The sequence below is a fragment of the Corvus cornix genome, chromosome 9 (assembly GCF_000738735.6).
Source record: "Corvus cornix cornix isolate S_Up_H32 chromosome 9, ASM73873v5, whole genome shotgun sequence".
Taxonomy (NCBI): Eukaryota; Metazoa; Chordata; class Aves; order Passeriformes; family Corvidae; genus Corvus; species Corvus cornix.
This window is the reverse complement of record NC_046339.1, coordinates 16908315-16926160: the sequence shown is the minus strand read 5'-3', so window position 1 is coordinate 16926160 and position 17846 is coordinate 16908315. Positions and strand designations below refer to the sequence as shown.

General features: G+C 42.2%; 1 protein-coding gene across 16 annotated transcripts in view; it reads right to left on the bottom strand.

Annotated features, from left to right (window-relative positions):
• DOCK10 (dedicator of cytokinesis 10) overlaps nucleotides 1–17846 on the bottom strand; it is a 144943-nt gene that overhangs the window by 106106 nt on the left and 20991 nt on the right. For 4 of the 16 annotated variants that reach the window (XM_010406021.3, XM_010406031.3, XM_019289902.2 and 1 more), the window contains exon 1: nucleotides 14671–14942. The exons of 3 other annotated variants lie outside the window; for them this stretch is intronic. In XM_010406021.3, the coding sequence (XP_010404323.1) occupies nucleotides 14671–14835 (165 nt within the window). In that variant the 5' untranslated portion in view covers nucleotides 14836–14942. Of the gene's footprint in view, nucleotides 1–14670; nucleotides 14944–17846 lie in introns of those variants that run through there. 9 more of the 16 variants (XM_010406022.3, XM_010406032.3, XM_010406025.3 and 6 more) reach the window with 5 other exon arrangements.

Sequence of the window (17846 nt, the reverse complement as noted above, 5' to 3'; positions counted from 1 at the left end):
AATTAACTGAAATGGAATGACACTGGTTTTTTGAGAAATACGACTCCACCAATGATCTAACAACTTAGGCTGATACATCAAGCCTTGCATACAAACAATCCACAAAGTCTTTAGGACAGCTGATGCTTGCATTTTGCCCACACATCCATACAGCTCGCTCTGCCCAGGCTAAGGGCTGGGAATCCATCACATTTAAAATGACATCACCACACAAGGTGAGCTCTCCAAGGCAGGGAGACGGTGCCCCTGCATAAATATCCATGAAAAGCAGCCCTTATATCTGTCAGAGCTCTGCTAACAGATCTTTCCAGATAGCACTCCCTAATGTCAGAGACTCTGCCTGTGTCAATCCATTTCTGTTCTTCCCAGGCAGATCAGTGTGCTGATCTCAGCAATTCCTCCCTCCGTGCCTTCACCTTCCCTTCGTGCCCCAGCTATCAGCACACTCAAGCAGAACACGTTTGCAAGAGGCTGCTGTACCTCTTTGCCCTGCATGAAAGGCTGAAGCAGCCCTTCCAGCTGAACTGGTGGTGACAGGAGCCATCCACAGGTTGTCCGTGCCAGTCTCTTTGTGCCTTGCCAGAGAATTCACCCATGGTCAGAGGGGTCCCTGAGTGGGATGAAGAGAAGGACTTGGGGAAGCGATTTGGCAGCTCCCAGTCTGATCTCCCACACAGCATCCAACGGCCATTTCATCACCTCAACATGGCCATGTAAACACAGGAGCTTGCTGGTAGCATCCACACCCCAAAAGCCACTTGCTAGCCCCTTTTGCTTGATTTACAGATCCTAAAGAATGTCCTGCTGTCCTCCTGTTTGGGAAGCAGGCTTGGCTGAGCCAGAGGCCATCCTTCCCTGTCCTGCAGGAATGCTGCTCCCCCTGCACACACCATCCTGCTCTCAATTTGACACTGCAACGTTTCTATTGGCTCACCCCCAAAACACTGATGGAACAGCAGCATCATTTCAGCAGATTTCCAGCCTGGAAAGGCACCTGTATCTGGCATGAATATGGCACATTCCCTTGCCACAAGGCTGAGCAGGGCCTTAGACAACCTAACGATGGTCTCACTTACAGACACCATCACCTCAGCTCTCGTGTTTGCTGCCATTCTTCTCCTACCCAGTCAGCCCTCTGGGGACAGAGCCCTGGGGGGAGCACAGGGAGCAGGGCACTGGTTCTGTGCCATGATCCATTGGGAAATTTCAAACAAACATTACCCCTTTTGTTTTCATCTACTTGGACTGGAATCAGCCCTTGATAGCAACACATGCAGTGATGAAGGGACATGAAAGGTGATTAAATAATTTAATCATCTGAATTTACACTATCTCCAGACATGTCTATGCAGCTGTGACTTTCGCTCCTGCTCTTTCCTTTTCTGACTGTAATTTTAATCCTTTTTATTCATGTCTATGCTATGCTGCAGAAATAATTTTTCTTTACCAAGAAAAACTCAGATCAGAGCTCTGGTTTATAAAAAGAATCTACATTTTCCCCCAATTTTCCAGCTGGAATACCTCGAGCAAAAGAAGTCTGGGCAACTCACTCATTTACTCAAGGTCAACATCTACAATGCTATAATATTGATATAAAATATCCTAGAATCCTCTCCTTTTTTTTTTTTTTTTATGCACTAAAACACTCTCCCCTCCATACATGTGCAAACTGACTGTACAATCATTATTGTGTTTGATATCATATATTTGTAACACATATTCAATGTCAAAAATTCCTGTGTACCCTCTTCTAGTTGCCTGTGGGTATCTTAAGCAAGTGAGAAAGCAACTGCATGTAATAATTCATCATCTGGATCCTATAACTGAAAGCTAAATAATGGCGTTTTGGAAGAGACAAAAAGCACACAAATTTCAAAAGCAAATAAGCAAGATTATTTTCTCCTTTTTGAAAAAAAAGGTGTGAGGTGTAAAACCCTGCAAGTCAGATTTACATTAATTAAATCTGCTATGTGGAAAAGAGAGAAAGACAATTTGCATCCTTTTGACATTGCCCTTCTCTTTCTGTTCTGGAACACAGTAAATAAAACACCATTATGGAATTGTGCCAACATCTGATATGCTATTTCTCACTCTGACATAACTTTGAGCAGACCCAGAGAATTGTTTCACCTTTCCAGGCCTTTGTGTTTAATTTCTTAATTAAAAACTGCTTATCCTAATTGAGACATAGAACAAACATGCAATCTTCAGTATTACCAAAATAAGGGAAAAACCATAAGGGAAATACCCAAGTGGCAGGGCTTAGGGTCCCTGAGTGAGCCTATGTAAAGCCATTAGAACTACATATAACCCAGCCCTGACAAAAAAAGGGCTGTAATCCACCTAATTCTACTCCTTCAGTTATCCCACGCCAAATTCTAGTTTTGGTAAGCATGGTCATAGCATGTAGGATTTAAACCACATTTCTGCACCTGTGTCAGCAGGTGCTTAGCTAGAATACAGAATGTGGTCAATGTGACAGTATTTCTCCTGAATACTCTTTCAGTCTGCACTCATGCAGGTTCCCAGCTTGAGACAGCATCAGCCTATTTACTAGTTCTCAAAGACTTTTCTCTCACAAATTTTTTCACTCATTCATCAAACCTACACATTTTATGGTAGGGAAATTCAGTTTTAATGTTAATTCTGTAATTTTTTTCCCCAAAACTTGCCCCTAATTAGTTTCATTTGATGATCCCTAGTTCATCATCTCTCACTGTTGAGAAAAGAAACTGCAAGCAAAGTCTACACGCCTCTGACCATTCCTGATTTGTATGACTTCCATCATATCCCCCGATAGTTATTTTTCAGGCCAGTCCAGGTCCAGTCTTTATGTACATACGTAGGCATGGAATAATTTTGCTGAACCTCCTCACCCTTTTCTGTAATTTTCCAATTCCAGTAAGTCTGTTTGAACTGTATGAGGTATTAAAGGCCTCCCAAGAAGTTGCTATAGAACTCTTCTATCCAAGGATAGACCAAAAAGCAAAATTTATTTACGATTTCTCAGTGAACTGGAAAACAGGACCAAAATTATGTCATTCTTAGCACAGTAAAGCTGCTCTAAGCTTCCAGGTCCCAGCCCCAGCAAGACAGAGAGCTGAATCATAGTGATTCCTCTTCCTTCACCCTTTCTGGATGATTTTCTCCAACGGGATGAGTGTAAGCCAGTATTCCTCCCCTTGTGTTTCTCCCCACTCCCTCTTCTTGCTCTTTGTATCCAACACACAAACACAATTGTTCGCACCTTCATTCTTGCCTTATATCAACCCTAAACTGGTCACTGACAACTGAATCTGTACCAAGAGGTCTTTTTTTAATTTGGAAATTCTGGGGGTTTTTTTAATATGGAAATTCTGGAAAGTCCAAAAAATTCCCTTTTACTGGGAAATAGCTGGAACATAACTCTTGTTTCTATTAAGTGCCACTTGAGCTGGAAACAAAAGCATTGGTCAGGAAATCAGAAACTAAAAGGTTAACTTCTGATTTCCTACAAATACACACTACAGCCAGGCATAAACAAGTGCCAGAAAAGGATGTGGATGGGAAATAAAGCAGAGTTCGCTGCAGTTCCTCCTCACTCAGCTCCTTGTTCTGCCTGAAACACTGCAGACACGTCCTGACTCACGGAAAAAAACCCTTTTTTGAAAATATTTCCAAGAAATACAGTTGTCTTTTGAATGTATTTTACAAAAAACAATGTTTAGCCACCAATTCAGATTCTTTCTGCAGGCTCATGTAACTTAAAATTGCCTTTGAGTTTGTTTAAAAAGGAAAAATTGGCAAGCACTTAGCACATACTTTTAAGCTTTTGGCAGCTTAAAAATACTGTGTAAAGAAACTTCTCAGTGGGAGCTGGTACAAACTTTTATGTCAGCTCATCTCAAACATTTCATTTGGGCAGGTCTGTTTTGGTGCATTCTTCAAGAATTGGCCTTTTTTATACAGTAAAATGTTTCAGAATTACATTTTATTAACTGATACTTACAGTTTCATTTAGATTCAGAGCAGACAGGCTAAAACATATTGGTGTAATTCCAGGCTTGGATTCACTTTTATCTTTTATATAAAAAGCAGAATTAAGCACATGTTAGTAAGCATTTCTAATATTTCCAAATAGTTCTTCAGTTCAAACTGTGTTCATGAGTATTCTCTATACTTCCATACATTCTGCTAAAATATTTTGCATTTACACATGAGTTTGAGGAATGAGCATGCTGTCTGTCAGAGCTGCTTGGTCATAGGGTTTCTGAACAAAAGCAGGTGACAGATGCACAAACACTCCCATCACGTGTCCTTCCCCAAGTGACCTCTTTGCTGCACTGTCAGCACAAAAAAAATCAGGTGCTACAGGGGGCAAATGGTCATAGTGAAGAATCAGATGCATCATGAACAACAAAATATATTGTGTATCTGAAATACTGGAAAATTCAAAGCAGTGTTTCATGCTGGATAAACCAGATTCAAGGTTAGGATTGCTTTCCCTTTATCCTTGACACATGTGATGCTCACATTCATCTGGAGGATGTGTTATGGAGCCCATGTCCAACACCTGAGACCAGACAGCAAACAAGGGACTTGGTTTCTTTCATAACAGCCATTAAAAGATAAAAGGAGAGCCAACTGCAAGGTTGAAAGGCCAAAGGAACTGGACATTCCTGGCAACAAACAAGCTATTAGGTAACTGCACCTCCTTAAGGGCTCTGCCCTTGCTTAAAACCTTGCTGACAGTGGTCAATAGCTGGAGGAACTCAAGCACTGCAAAAGCCAACCAGAGTCACAGCTGGAATGAGCAAATTCAGGCACAAGCACCACCTGGCAGGTGGAGAGACCAAACAGGCAGCTGGATGCATTTTCTGGGGAGCTCTAGGGACATGAGAAAAGTCTCCTCAAGCTCATGGGAGAATGGGTTGAAGACAGGGAAAGGGCTAAGGCACTGAAAAGAAAGAAGTGCAGATCAGCTGTGTGAGCACTTTTTATTCTTTAACTTCAAACCATAAAAGAGAAGGATCCAAAAATGAGAAAGAGTAGGCCCAATTCCAAGATCGGTTTCTCTTAAGAACTTCTGTATAATCTCATTAAGATCAGATCTCCTGTAGTGATGGCTGCAATGAATGTTTGCACATAATTTACTAATGGCAGAAACATCTCAGACAATGAGGGAGCATCTGGCTCCAGGAATCTACATTTCAGTAATTAATCTCTTTACTGTTAAGGCTTATACTGTACACAAGCTAATTTTAGCATGTAAGTCACAACCTGTGGAAAACATCAAGGTAATAACACCAAACCCTTACTGAAGCGCCAAAGAAAGTCATGAGTGATTGGTGGCACAATGTTCAACTCCCAGAATCCCCGTTTCAGAGCCAACCATGGACTGATCCAGCGAGGCCACACACATTTTCCACTCTAACTTCATGATTTCTTTTTTTGGGGAGAGAGACACGCAAGCAGCACAGAATTACATTTCTGATCTGGTTTACTGCTTTAAGTTAAAACCTTATTCTGCTGGATTTGCACACATTTAACTGAGAACTGAATCTGGCTGACTCATCTTCATGCAAGTATCAATACTAATGAAAAGAAAATGAGCACAGCAGTTGACAGATGAGAAGTGAGGAAAAACAAACACCAAAGGCATTGAACCAATTCAATTGGTTCCATACACTGTACTCAGAGTGATCCCTGAGGCAGGAAAGCCCAACAAACATTACAATGGCTATTTTTCATCGAAAACCACACACAGAGAATATATTATTTTTTAAGCTAACCACAAATTGGCAATAATTATTAACAGATTGCAATTGTAGAAGCAAGGTATTGCACACAATTTCTTTCAGTTTAGACAGAAAATAACATTTTGTTCTGAAGAAGCACCACATTAACATGATGACAAAAGTAGATTTTTGTAGAATATATTTACTTACAGAGCTTAAAATAAGAGAAATAATTGAGCCCCAGAACAATGAAGTAATCAGTTTCTGTCTGACTGGAAATATGTGCACACATGCACAGCTACCACACCTTGGCATAGGAGACCATGGCCCATGGTCTGAGCCAGCTTCAGCTGGACTAGACTTGGGTTAGTGCCTTGAGATGATGTCAGACCCTCGCCACCCAAAACATCCTGAAGTATTCATGTGACATGCTTTTTTGATGCTGAATCCTAATCCTTTCACTATTGTGGTATTCCTCACTCCAATCACTACTTCAAGCTGGAAGCCTTAATTATTCAAGGAAGTGATTCAAAAGCTGAAGGACCAGGAAAGGTTCCCGTATTTCGTAGACAGTCCATTTTCCTTCATCTTGCTTAGCTCCAGACACTCTGAAGATAACACACCTGTTCCTATATTCCTGAACAACATTACTGCAGGGAACAAGAGTTCAGTTGAGTACTTCAGCAGGTAATTTAATTTTTGTTTTACTCATAAAAGTAGTAATTTCAGCCTCAAACAGGCTGAAATTCTGCTTAGATCTAGAAATGAAATTCTGTGTTTTGCCTTTACAAACGTCTCTTTGGTCAAGGAAACATCAAAACCATTTGCCCATGTTTGTTCTCGTTATGCTACAAGGAGGTATTGCAAGCTGAAGCTGGTCTGTATTCACCCACACAATGACAGCAGTCATCTGATAGTCATGAAGCACTGCTGCCTTTCATCAAAACCCTGTATGATTCAGGAAATGTAATCTAGAAGTCAGAATCTCTTGAGAGGTTTTTTGAAATCAGGTGGGAATCCCCCTGAGATGCACAGAAAAAAACCAAGAACAAAGCTACCCACACCAGGTTTTGCAGCACACAGTTGATCACACTTAATTTTACGCTGCAGGTGCACTCAGTATCTACTCCTCCATTCAGCTTTCTGCCACAGCTGATGGTAGAATGGTTGAGCAGCTGCTATGACGAGAAATGATTCCTGTTTCCACATGATCTTGCTTTGCTGCCCCGAGGTTACTGGAGAGGTTACAGAGCAACAGAGACTTTCCACATACACCAAAACCAAATAGTTCTGATGGATAGAGAAGTATGAAACATGGATATAAAGGTTCAGAGATATATCTCTGTCTCTCAAGAGCAAAGAAACTTTACATAAGGCTTTTGTCTGAAATGTGCTAAAGTGGAATTCTGCTTTATTTAAACTAGGTTTAGAACAAGTGTATTAAGATTGGTGTTGAAAAGGAGAAACTTAATGGAAGTGAGAAATATCAGGAACAGTTCTGTTACACTCCATTCAGATTTCCAATCCATGCAGGAGGGGAATGGAGTGTATTTATGCTGAAGACAAAGCAGAAGATGGTTTTACACTTTGGGAGGGAGGAAATGGAAGAAGGGCAAGGGAGGAGAATTTAGTATCCGTGAGGAAGACACATACTCACTCTGAAGTAACACCAAAGCTTTTGAAAAGAACAAAGGTGGGAGGAAAAAAGCAGCATTAGAATATGATATATCAACAGAGCAACGGTGGGTAGCCCTCTAAAATCAAATATCTGACCAAAGTTTAACAGCAGCGTGCCTATTTAATTTCAAATGAGAAGAAATGGCATTTCCCACTTGGCTTCCCTCTAATCATTTAACTCTTCCTCTGATACACACTGTCTTTGCCTCGACAGTTCTCTCTCCAGCTTTTACTTTGGCAGTACTTTTGGCTGGCTAGCTTCTCTGAGGGCCCCGGTGTCTCTGTGGCTCCCTTCCACACTCAGCATACCTCTTACAGGGCAGAGCTGTTTCCAAGCTAAATCAATATCCCCATATTTGTGGCCAAAGGCCTGAAATGGACTCTGGACTCAGCTATATGCATTTAAATCCAGTTCAGTGCTACTCAGAGGACTCTGTATTGACAACAGCAGGAAAAATAAAGCCCAGCCCAGCTCTCAGGGCTGCAGCCAGAAGTGAGTTAAGGCCAGTGAGAGGCAAGGGCTGGGGCTGGCCCTAATATCGTTTTCTGAAAGCATGAGCTTAATCTACTGTTCCTTTGTGCTCTTCTGCAACCAGCTGCAACTCACCCTAATTCAGCCGAAAAGACCCAGTCTGCCAGAGGGCTGGGGTCTGGGCCAAGGACAGGGAGCGCACGTTCAGACGCAAGTGCTGCTGCCACCACGCTGCCACTGCTCCTGCCAGTCAGGGGCTCTCCAGCTGCCCTGCACAGGTCGGTGCTCCAGCTGCGGATCCCCATGGGAACGCTCTCACTGGTAATGCAGTCAAAACACCTGGGGCATGCTGGGAGTGTGAATGGAGCATCACAGGGATTTCTGTACTCCTATGGCTTGACAGACTGCCTGTGCTACCCCAACCTGCCTCCTGTGAGCTATGGGCAGCGACAGAGCTGCTAAACAGAGTACTCTGTGATTCCGTGAATTCTGCCTAATGGAGATGGGCTCCTTGTAATGGAGCATGGGACAATCTGCTTCTCAGCCAAGACACTGCAGCAGGTCGTATCACTGTTATCACCTAATTCCTGTAGATATTAACTACCAACCTAACCCACTCCCACAGTCTGGTCAGTACAGTGCCAGCAGCATCCACACATCCCAGTACCAAAACCTCACCAGGGAAGCAAATGACCCAATTATTTGAACAAAGTCATGAGTCTGGAACTACTTGTGCAGCCCAAGATGTGCATAAAAAAACCCCAGAGAACTACTCTGAAATTATACCTAAAGGCTGCTGCTCCCAAATACACACATACATGTTTTATATTTCTGTCCAATGCTACGCTGCCTACTGACAGCATGAAACAAAATACCTCTACCAAATTCTGTGTGAAATCCATTTCAAATCAAGTCTCCAGAACCTCAAAGTTATTATTATGGTTATTTTAGGTGGTTCATCCTGTGTCTAGCACTTGGCGTTTAAATCCATGTTAGTATCTTATTTATTATTCAGTTTATATTTTCTTCATAATTCATTCAAGTATTTAATATTGTGATAAACACAGGAGAGACACAAACAAATGCAAAATCTGTGCTCATGGCTGACTTGGTGTACGAAGGCAACACACCATGTACAGAGCTTCAGGTTGCTACAGCCACAGCTCACCCAGTTCCAAAATCCCAGGCTATCACTGGGAGAGATCACTGGGACCTTCTTCTTAACTCTGTACAAAGATCCAAAGAGCAAAATGATCAAGGGAAAAATACAGAAAGCTTGCATTTGCTAAAGGCCATGAGAGCTGGAGCCAAGCAGAACTGCAGAGCATCATCGACAAAACTGTGACAAATCAAGCATTTGTGTGCATAGCTCGGTCTGTGTATGTGCCTACGACACAGCACTGTGGCTGCAGAGTGCCAAAGCCTGAAAAAACTGGCTTTTTTCCTGCTTTTCTTGTGTGGGTTTGTTTCTCTCTTTGTCTTCTTGGCTTTAATCAAGTTCCTCTGCCTTTCTATAGGTCAGTTTTCTTCTCTCTCAAGAAGTATTCTGAGCACACATCCTAAATTGGAATTTTTGTCAAATGCATGAATCACCTTCCCAAAGCACTCCCAAGGACTGAGACTTACAGAGACTTTCTGTGTCTTTAATTTATATCCTTCTCTTTCAGGTATGCATTGCTTACAAATAAATAGCTTACTTTTCTCTTTTTTCCCTAGAAAAAAGAGAATAAATTCCTCATATGTAGGAGAATGTTTTCATCACTTTATTGCTTTGAGCCCACACTCTTCATAAGCTGTCATAAAAATTTGGTTAACACATTCATAATAATTACATTCCACACACTGTCATACTACACACATCACTGCAACACTAATAAGAAGTGAAAGCAATATAAAACATTGCTCAGAGTACCAACGTCAGACGGAGCAGATTTGCTCAGTGGTAAAAGGCCACCTTTAACACCAGCTTTTCTTGAACCATATGCATACACTACATGGTACTGCAGCACTGAAGAATGAAAACCAACCCACATTTTCTCCCCTCTGTACATAAGAAACTCTACCCAGAGCCACAGCTGCTGTCTGAATGGGTGAACACCAAAACAAACCCAACATCCTTCCAAGGAGCAGCAAGGGACACTGTCCCTGGTACCCAGGGGATGGGCTGGCAGTCACTGCAGTCTCTCACAGGCCTGAGGGGCACTGGGCAGCATGCAAAGAAGCTGCAAAGGTAACAAGAACAGTGGCCAAAATGACTCTGAAGCAGAACTGCTTTTGTGCATCACTTACTACTTCTCCTCTTTACACTCTAATGTTACTCATTTATTCAAACATGGGCCTGTTTCTGTTCCTGCTGAGGTCAAGTGCTGAAATGGAAGTTAAGGTCAAATAAAGCTACATATGATTATCGTTGCTTAAAAATGTATTACACACTGAAGCTTCTGACTTGAACTAAGAAGTCCTGACATTTTGGAGTATTTTTCTTTTCATTTTGCAGCCCTGGGTAATCTTGCTTTGCAAAGACAATCCCTCCCCTAAGACATTGCAGGAAGGGAACTCCCTTCTGCTCCCAGGGTTGAGCCTCCAAAAGGCACTGCAATTCCCCCCCATTTGAGTACACACGGACACATTCCCACATACAAAACCAGAAAGTTATGAGTCAGAGATCCTGCAATTCCTAGAATTGCCTGCAATTCCTAGAGTTGCCACCCACTGATAGCACTTATATTGCACAGACCTTCAGGAGAGAAATGCATACAAATGAGATGAGTGCACTAAATCATTTCAACTAGAGGTAGAAAATTAACACAGACCACAAAACTTAAGGAACACAGTTCTGAAGGTAAAGTTCAACACTAGATGATGACAAATTCTCAAAGCCATGCTTGTTCTCTCTACTGCTTTCAGAAGAGTAAAAATCCATTTACAAACTAAGTGGCCTGAGAAGCAGCTTGGGCAGTACTAATGAAGTGAACATTGCTATGTTAAAGCTAATAAATCAGCTCAAGTTACACTGTTTCATTCAAAACGCAAAACAATTTTTACATTTTTATGTAGTTTATTACCAAGGGCAGGAAAGCTGGGGGTGGTGGAGAGTAGGATCATATCCTCAAATATGCTTTGCTCTTATCACACAAATCTCAGCTGCCAGTTTGTAATAAATTGCATGAAAAAAAAAAGAATTACCTACTAGATAAAGTTCAACTTCAAGCCCCAAGTTCCAAATGCAAACCATCATCTTGAATGTTAGTGCTCCCCCTTAAAACACCAAACAGTTCTACTTAACCCCATGTACTTCATTTTCTTCTTTCAGGCATCTTCCTCTTCTCCTTTTTGTTGTGGAAACAGCATGTACAGACATTTGCATTCACTCTAGAAAGGTTTTTAGTATCTCAAACCTCACATAGACTTATTTTGAAAGCCAGCTCTTGCAGACATGCTCTTAAAGGTACAGAAAACAAGGGTCTATTAAATCAGAGTCACTGAACAAATTGATTCAACTGATACACCATATTAGAAGTTGTTTGGACATTGACTTTGCATGTCTCTGGCACATTCCAGGATTTCATCCAAGAGAAGATGACACACAATAGTAATTGACAGAGAATTTACAATTTTCTCTTTCCAACATCTCTCCTAGCTCTGTGGATCCAGTCAAGATCTAAAACTAATGATTTATCTGTCTTGCCTAAGGGTAAAACCAGATTTCTAAACCAACAAACTGAAGAAAAAGAAAAATCTCTGAATAAAGACATCAATCCTCACTTTCTGCAAGGACCAGAATGTTAAAAATACCTGCTGTGATGCTTAAAGGGTTCATACAGTGATTAGTAGGTAGCCATTAAGCAATAGCTGGAGGCTGTGCTGGGACTTCTTCCCTTCTTTTCTTATAGAGCGCACCCACAGCATCTCCTGCGTGGAGTGCCACTGGCAAAAACAATTCCTAGAAGAATATCCTACAAGGATGTTCCTCTTCAGTGACTAACAAAGGAAAATGGGGCACATCCCTAGAGCTGTTTATGTACTGGAAGCATTTTAGGGTAGACTGCTGTTCTCTCTGATTCAGGGTTGCTTTCTTTATCAAGGCAACACCAAGATGTTACTTTTGCTACACACAGGACAGGCAAACTTGCAAGAACAGAGAGCAGAGCCTGGTGACTTCAAAAAGCAGTTTAGAAGGCACAGTTTTCTCCTGAAATCAATAGCAAAGGCTAACGATTTCTGTAGGGCACATACAGGCAGTGGCACACATGCTACAGAGAGGAAGACCATTTAATCTGAAGGCATGAAGAGACAAAATGCCAGCTCTTCAGCTGACAGGACCCAAACGATCGCACCCAGGCCCATCAATGTACTTCTGGTATTCTGCATTTTGAGATTTCCTCGCCTCTCTTCTTGGGCACTCCAATTACTCACTGCGCTCAGACACGAGCTCTCAGTAATCTCATTGGGATCAGTTTAGCTCCTGGCATCTGCACAATGTGCATAATGACACTGGGAACTAAACACTCTTTTGCTTGTCTATATAGTTGCCTCCACTGTATTATCCAGACATAAACCTCAATGTTGTACAGCAGACCAAGGGGGAAAACTAATTTGTTAGGACCATAACGTGTTGCATTAAGGCCCAGTAGCCTCCAGCTCTCTTTATCACGCTGTTCTTTCAAGTAACGTAATTCAGGTGGAAACACGACCATCCATTCTGCCACAAAGTGCTCTGAAGCAGCAACTTCTTCTCAGCTCACCAGGTCTCCACGTCATTCCTAAGCCTAATTGCAAAGCTTAATGGCAAATTCATTTAGATATTTACATAATTAACTGCTTCAAAACAAAAGCATGGTAATAATACACATCCTGAAGAGAAAGATCAACCTCTGAAAGTCAACCTCTGCCCAGCAGCTTTCCTCCAAAGTGCCTGCCTGCACCTACCCCAGCATCAGGACAGGGCTGAACCACTCCTCCTCCTCTCAAAGTGACTGAGAGGGAGAAAATGATCCCAACAAAGCTCCTGGGGAAGGGCAGCCTTTTGGCAGGACAAACATCAGGGCATTAACCACTGCTACAGAAAACCTAAGCCCCTGTTAGTACAACAGGTGGATACGTTTGAGGGGATCTCAGAGCCTACATCCAGCATCAGGTAACAGACCATCTTGACCAGAATGCCTCTCCTTTGGGTATCCCCAACTCTGCAGGGTGGTGGGCAGCTGCCACAGCTCCCTACCCACTGCAAGGTAAAGCCTCACTTCCCTGAGAGCCCAAGAACCTTTGCTCTTGGAGCCCTGATCTCACAGGACTTACTACACAAAGAAGCACAACTCAGGCTGCTGATGAGTATTTCTGGGTTTGGCAAGGCTGGCACAGTGTTTGCTGCCACAACGCCCTAGACTACCCTTTTCTTCCAAGGACTGAAGCAAGTTACACAGATGATCCATACTCGGATGTGCTTCCAGACGTTTCTCACTTCATCATGCTTGAAATTACTACCAGGAAGGAGACATTTATTTGTTTAAACGCTGCTGAGGTAATTTATTTAACCATTAAGTGGAAAAAAAAAGAAGAGTTTGTTGTATAGACATAGATACTTTTGGAGCACAAGAAGCTTTAACATCAGATTCACAATGATGAAATCCATTCCCATCCTCCTTATGACCATGAGGCTCCCCATGCACTGGATAATACCCTCGGCTGATACATAAAGCACTGCTGAGATTGGGTCCTTGCTACTATCGTTGCTATGGCTGCACCACACACCTCTCCATGGGCAGCAATGCTCTATTCAAAACAGCTGCTCAGGACAGCTATTAAATTCTCTAATGTTACTCTTTACCACTAAGTTACAGCCCTGTGTGGGATCAGAGTATCATGGGGGTGCACTCTGAACTTCCTCAAAGTCTACCACTTAAATGATATAAATGAGTGTCCTGAAAAACTGGCAAAAATACTATTTTCAGTGTCTTGGTAATATTTTTATCAAGTGAGAGCCACAGAGTAACAAATCATTGCCACCTCACATGCAAACCACTCCAGGGTTCTGTAATTGCTCACCAGATGTGTATTTGGCAAAGAAGAGCAGTAACTAGGCAGTAAGTGTATTCCTCATTCTGAAATAGTGATTTATAATGAGGAACAACCCTGTCACTTATTCCTAATAAACCTATAGTGCTTATTATATTCCCATCACAAAATAAAAAATTTAATTCAGGAAGAAAATGATGCTTCAAGACTAAGAATCTTTCAAGCCCCCCTTCATTAAAGAACAGAAGCAACTCAGTAAACCAGAAAGCAGTGATCCAGCAAACACTTTACTGCTGCAAACTGTTTGAAGCAAAGATATATGGGAGTTTATTTGCATATAACTTAATATAAATTCCAGCTGCATCCTGGGTGCAAGTAAAGATTTTTTGTTTTGTTTGGCTTGGCTTTTAGGTTTGTTTTTGATTTTATGATGAACAGACTTAGCAAACATTTCCTAAGCTGTCTGCTGTTTGGAATTCTAAGTCTGAAATAAAACATAACCAAGCTACCAGCTCCAGTGCTGCCTATCTCACAAACAGCAATAAAACCCACTAACAATTAAATAACAGAACATTTACTTTACACAGAGCTTATGAGGAGCTTAAAGCTTCACCTATAAAGTAACATTACAGATACACCAACTCTACCAGCAAACTAACAGAACTAACCTGACAAATTGCCTGTCAATTGCTCTCTCTCTATGAATATACAGTTAAAGGAAAAAAAATAATCCCATAACATCTGTAATAATAATTCTGTCACCTCTCTCTCGATTAAAGTATACCATACCATTATGATGAGAGTCCTGGGTCTGCTCATTTCATCATCGCTATCCAGCGGCAGAATTTCATGTGACAACTCCTCTCGTCGTCGTCGCCTGCAGATATGTGGACAGTTCCTCTGTACCACAGAACGAAAGGCTTGGAGCAGAACAATGCTGGCAGCACAACCCATATCTGCATCCTGAAGCCTACAAAATAACTTCTATGTTTATGCTATGTTTGAAAAACAGTGGCTCCTTGTCCCTGAAAACAGCCTACAGTGCAGCTGCAGCCAGCTCGCTCTCCAATCGCTTCCTTGAGCTCTGATCATCTGATCACAACCAAATAGCTTGGATGCAGACAGAGGAAAGATTTGATCCACTGAAACAGAAACACACGCAATATTACGATGCTTTCCTCTCCCTCCCTGCTCCTGAATTCGCATGAGAAAATGCGCTCCCTTCTCTTGTACAATCATCCGCCTCCTCCGATTCCAGTTTCATGGAACTGAAAGTATTAAAATTCCCAGTTCAAAAGAGCCAGCTGTTCATTAAACACACACAGAGGCATCCACAGTAACTGGCTGGATCAGTTTAAATACCTTTTTAAAAAAGTCGTATGTAGCAAAAAAGCCAGTATCTGGAAAGTTATTAACTCTTATTATCAGCACTGCTGGGTTCAAAACACTTTGCCTAAGGGGTTTTTACCACACATAAAAAAAAAAGCTCAAGCTCGCAGAGGGATTTGGGCTGCAATGTTTTCACCACTTGCAATTTTCTGAAGCACAGCAAGTTCATTTGAGTTGTAAAAGTAACAAGTGGCAAAAAGGCAGAAATCTGTGTGCTTCATCCAGCTCATACTAAAACAGCCATGGCTCAAGGCAAAGCAGCAGCTCTGAAATGCCTCTCAACAGTGGGGCTGTTTTGTGTTCCAACACACAGGTGCCCTCACAGAGAAACATCTTTACACCTTCACAGGAGCCTGTGTAGGGCAGGGTCTCTGTGGGCAGGGTCTCGCTCTGAACCACACAGCGATGACCTTCCCAGAAGGGTGAGAGGAGAGGGTTTCTGTGGGTTATCAGTGGGTCCAGGCTGGGAGAAGTGGCTGCTGGCAGCCAGCACTAACAACTTGCCTCTCTGGCTCCTGTCTGGCAAGTCATTCAAAAGCAGGCAGGGATGCTCAGCAATCACATGGCTGACCTGGAAACACAGCAAGCACTAATGGGAGAGTGTGTAAGATAATAGCAGAGGAGAGGAAGTTAGCACTAAAAATACCTACAGAAAATGGATTCCTCCTACACATTAGGAAAACTCACAATTTCCAATAGGGTTTCCAGAGCACCTGCTTTTAAGCTAATATGTATAACTTTATTATATGTGCACCCAAAACCATATTTACTTTGCATCAAAAGGTTTTCATTTCTAATGAAGGCCATGAAAGTTTTGTCATCAATTCCCACGGGGACATAATCAACCTTATAATGTCTGTTAATGAGACATTTGTAAATAATTCTCCTCTTCACAATCTCAGCCAGGAACTGCACTGAAAACTTTTCATGGAAGTACTTTTTCCAGGCTTAAGTAGAGTTTAATTGCTCAGCAATATGGCAAAAGACATAATAATTCAAATTAAAGCATTTCCAAGAAAAGGTAAATCCTTTAGATCTGTCCTTTAATAGCAACAAACTCATCACCATTACTTCTTGCCTTTATTTCTTTATAGCAAACTGCTTTTGAGTGCATGTGGAAAACAGTCAGCAGCACTGGCAGGCACTGCACAACCTGACCCCCCAGACCTGCCAGTGCACCCACCTGGCTCTTCCCCCTCAGATCCTCCTGGGCACACCCTTCACGTGCTGAGGAGACATCCCTGCCTCCCCAGCAGCAAACCCTGCAGAGGGGGCCTATCCTATCATGCTTGTTAGTCTGACTTTCCTAATGGGATTACAAGGGCACAGTGGCACATCTGAGCAATTCCTGCACCAAATCAGCAATCCTGCTGCCACTGCTACTATTGTTTATGTTTTCATCAGCCCCCTGCCTACTCCAGAGCTGCAAATGACACCTTGGCCACACAGATGATGCACTTGGCAGCTGGGAGACTTTCATTCCTACTCTAATTCCAGCAGCAGCAGTATGGTCCTGGGTAACATCAGTTGCTGGCTGTTATGGCAACTGCTCTGCTATCCTGAGGGCTGCTAACACATCTCCTGTCTGTCTGTATAGCATCTTCCTTTACTCACCAGTGCTCAGCTGGGAGAGTTGGCAGCTCTTTTTTGAAATTTGGTTTCCATAGCACAGCCCAACACTGTCACACGTGGTCATGTATATGTGCATGGAACAGCACCCTAGGGCTTCACTTTGTTCTCAGTGAAGAATCCCATTCATTCCAGTGGTCTTTGGATCACACTATTCTCTGCCAGTGGCCTTAGTAACTTCATTACAATTATTTGTGGATCAAGCTATTATTAGATACAAGTAGAAATGACACAGTCTTGGCATTTCAGCTCTTTGGAGAGAAAAATGATGCTTAGTCTGAAAGCAAGTAAACTAACAAGCCAAAGGCAGCCAGAAGTAGCCTCCAGCTCTTGATCAAAATTTGGGAACTGAAAAACAGCTAATGCACAGGGGAAAAGAAACCACTGAGGAGCTAAAAAAACCCTTCTGTTTTAAGGAAATCTCAAAGACGCATGAGCTGTCATTGGAAAGGAAATCTCCCAGCCCACTGAAAATGCCTGGACACACATGGAGGATTAACAGCTTTGTTTTACAAAGGTAGGGATCTCATTAGCATACATTATGTTTATACACTAACTATCAACAGTGTTAGTTACTCTTACAATGAAGCACTGAGCACTATTTTGTGTTAATTAGCACTTTAATCCAGAAACAAAATTCAGTTAAACCCCCCGGGAAGCAAAATACTCCTTTGTGCAAGCAACTCCTTAATTCCCCATTACAAAGTCTGGCAGCAATGCTGGGCTAAGCAATATGCACACTGGAAGTCTTCCACTGCCCACTCTCACTCCATTCTTAATCACCACTCATTTTAGCTATGCTATGTAGCCATGTAACACCAGCATGATGGTTTATGGGGACAGGCTGGGAAGGAGACCATTAAAGGCAACTCAATGAAGAAAAGGAAAAAAAATAAAATTAGGCAAGATAATTGTTTTAACCCAGAAGATTTCAGTGACCCAGTCCT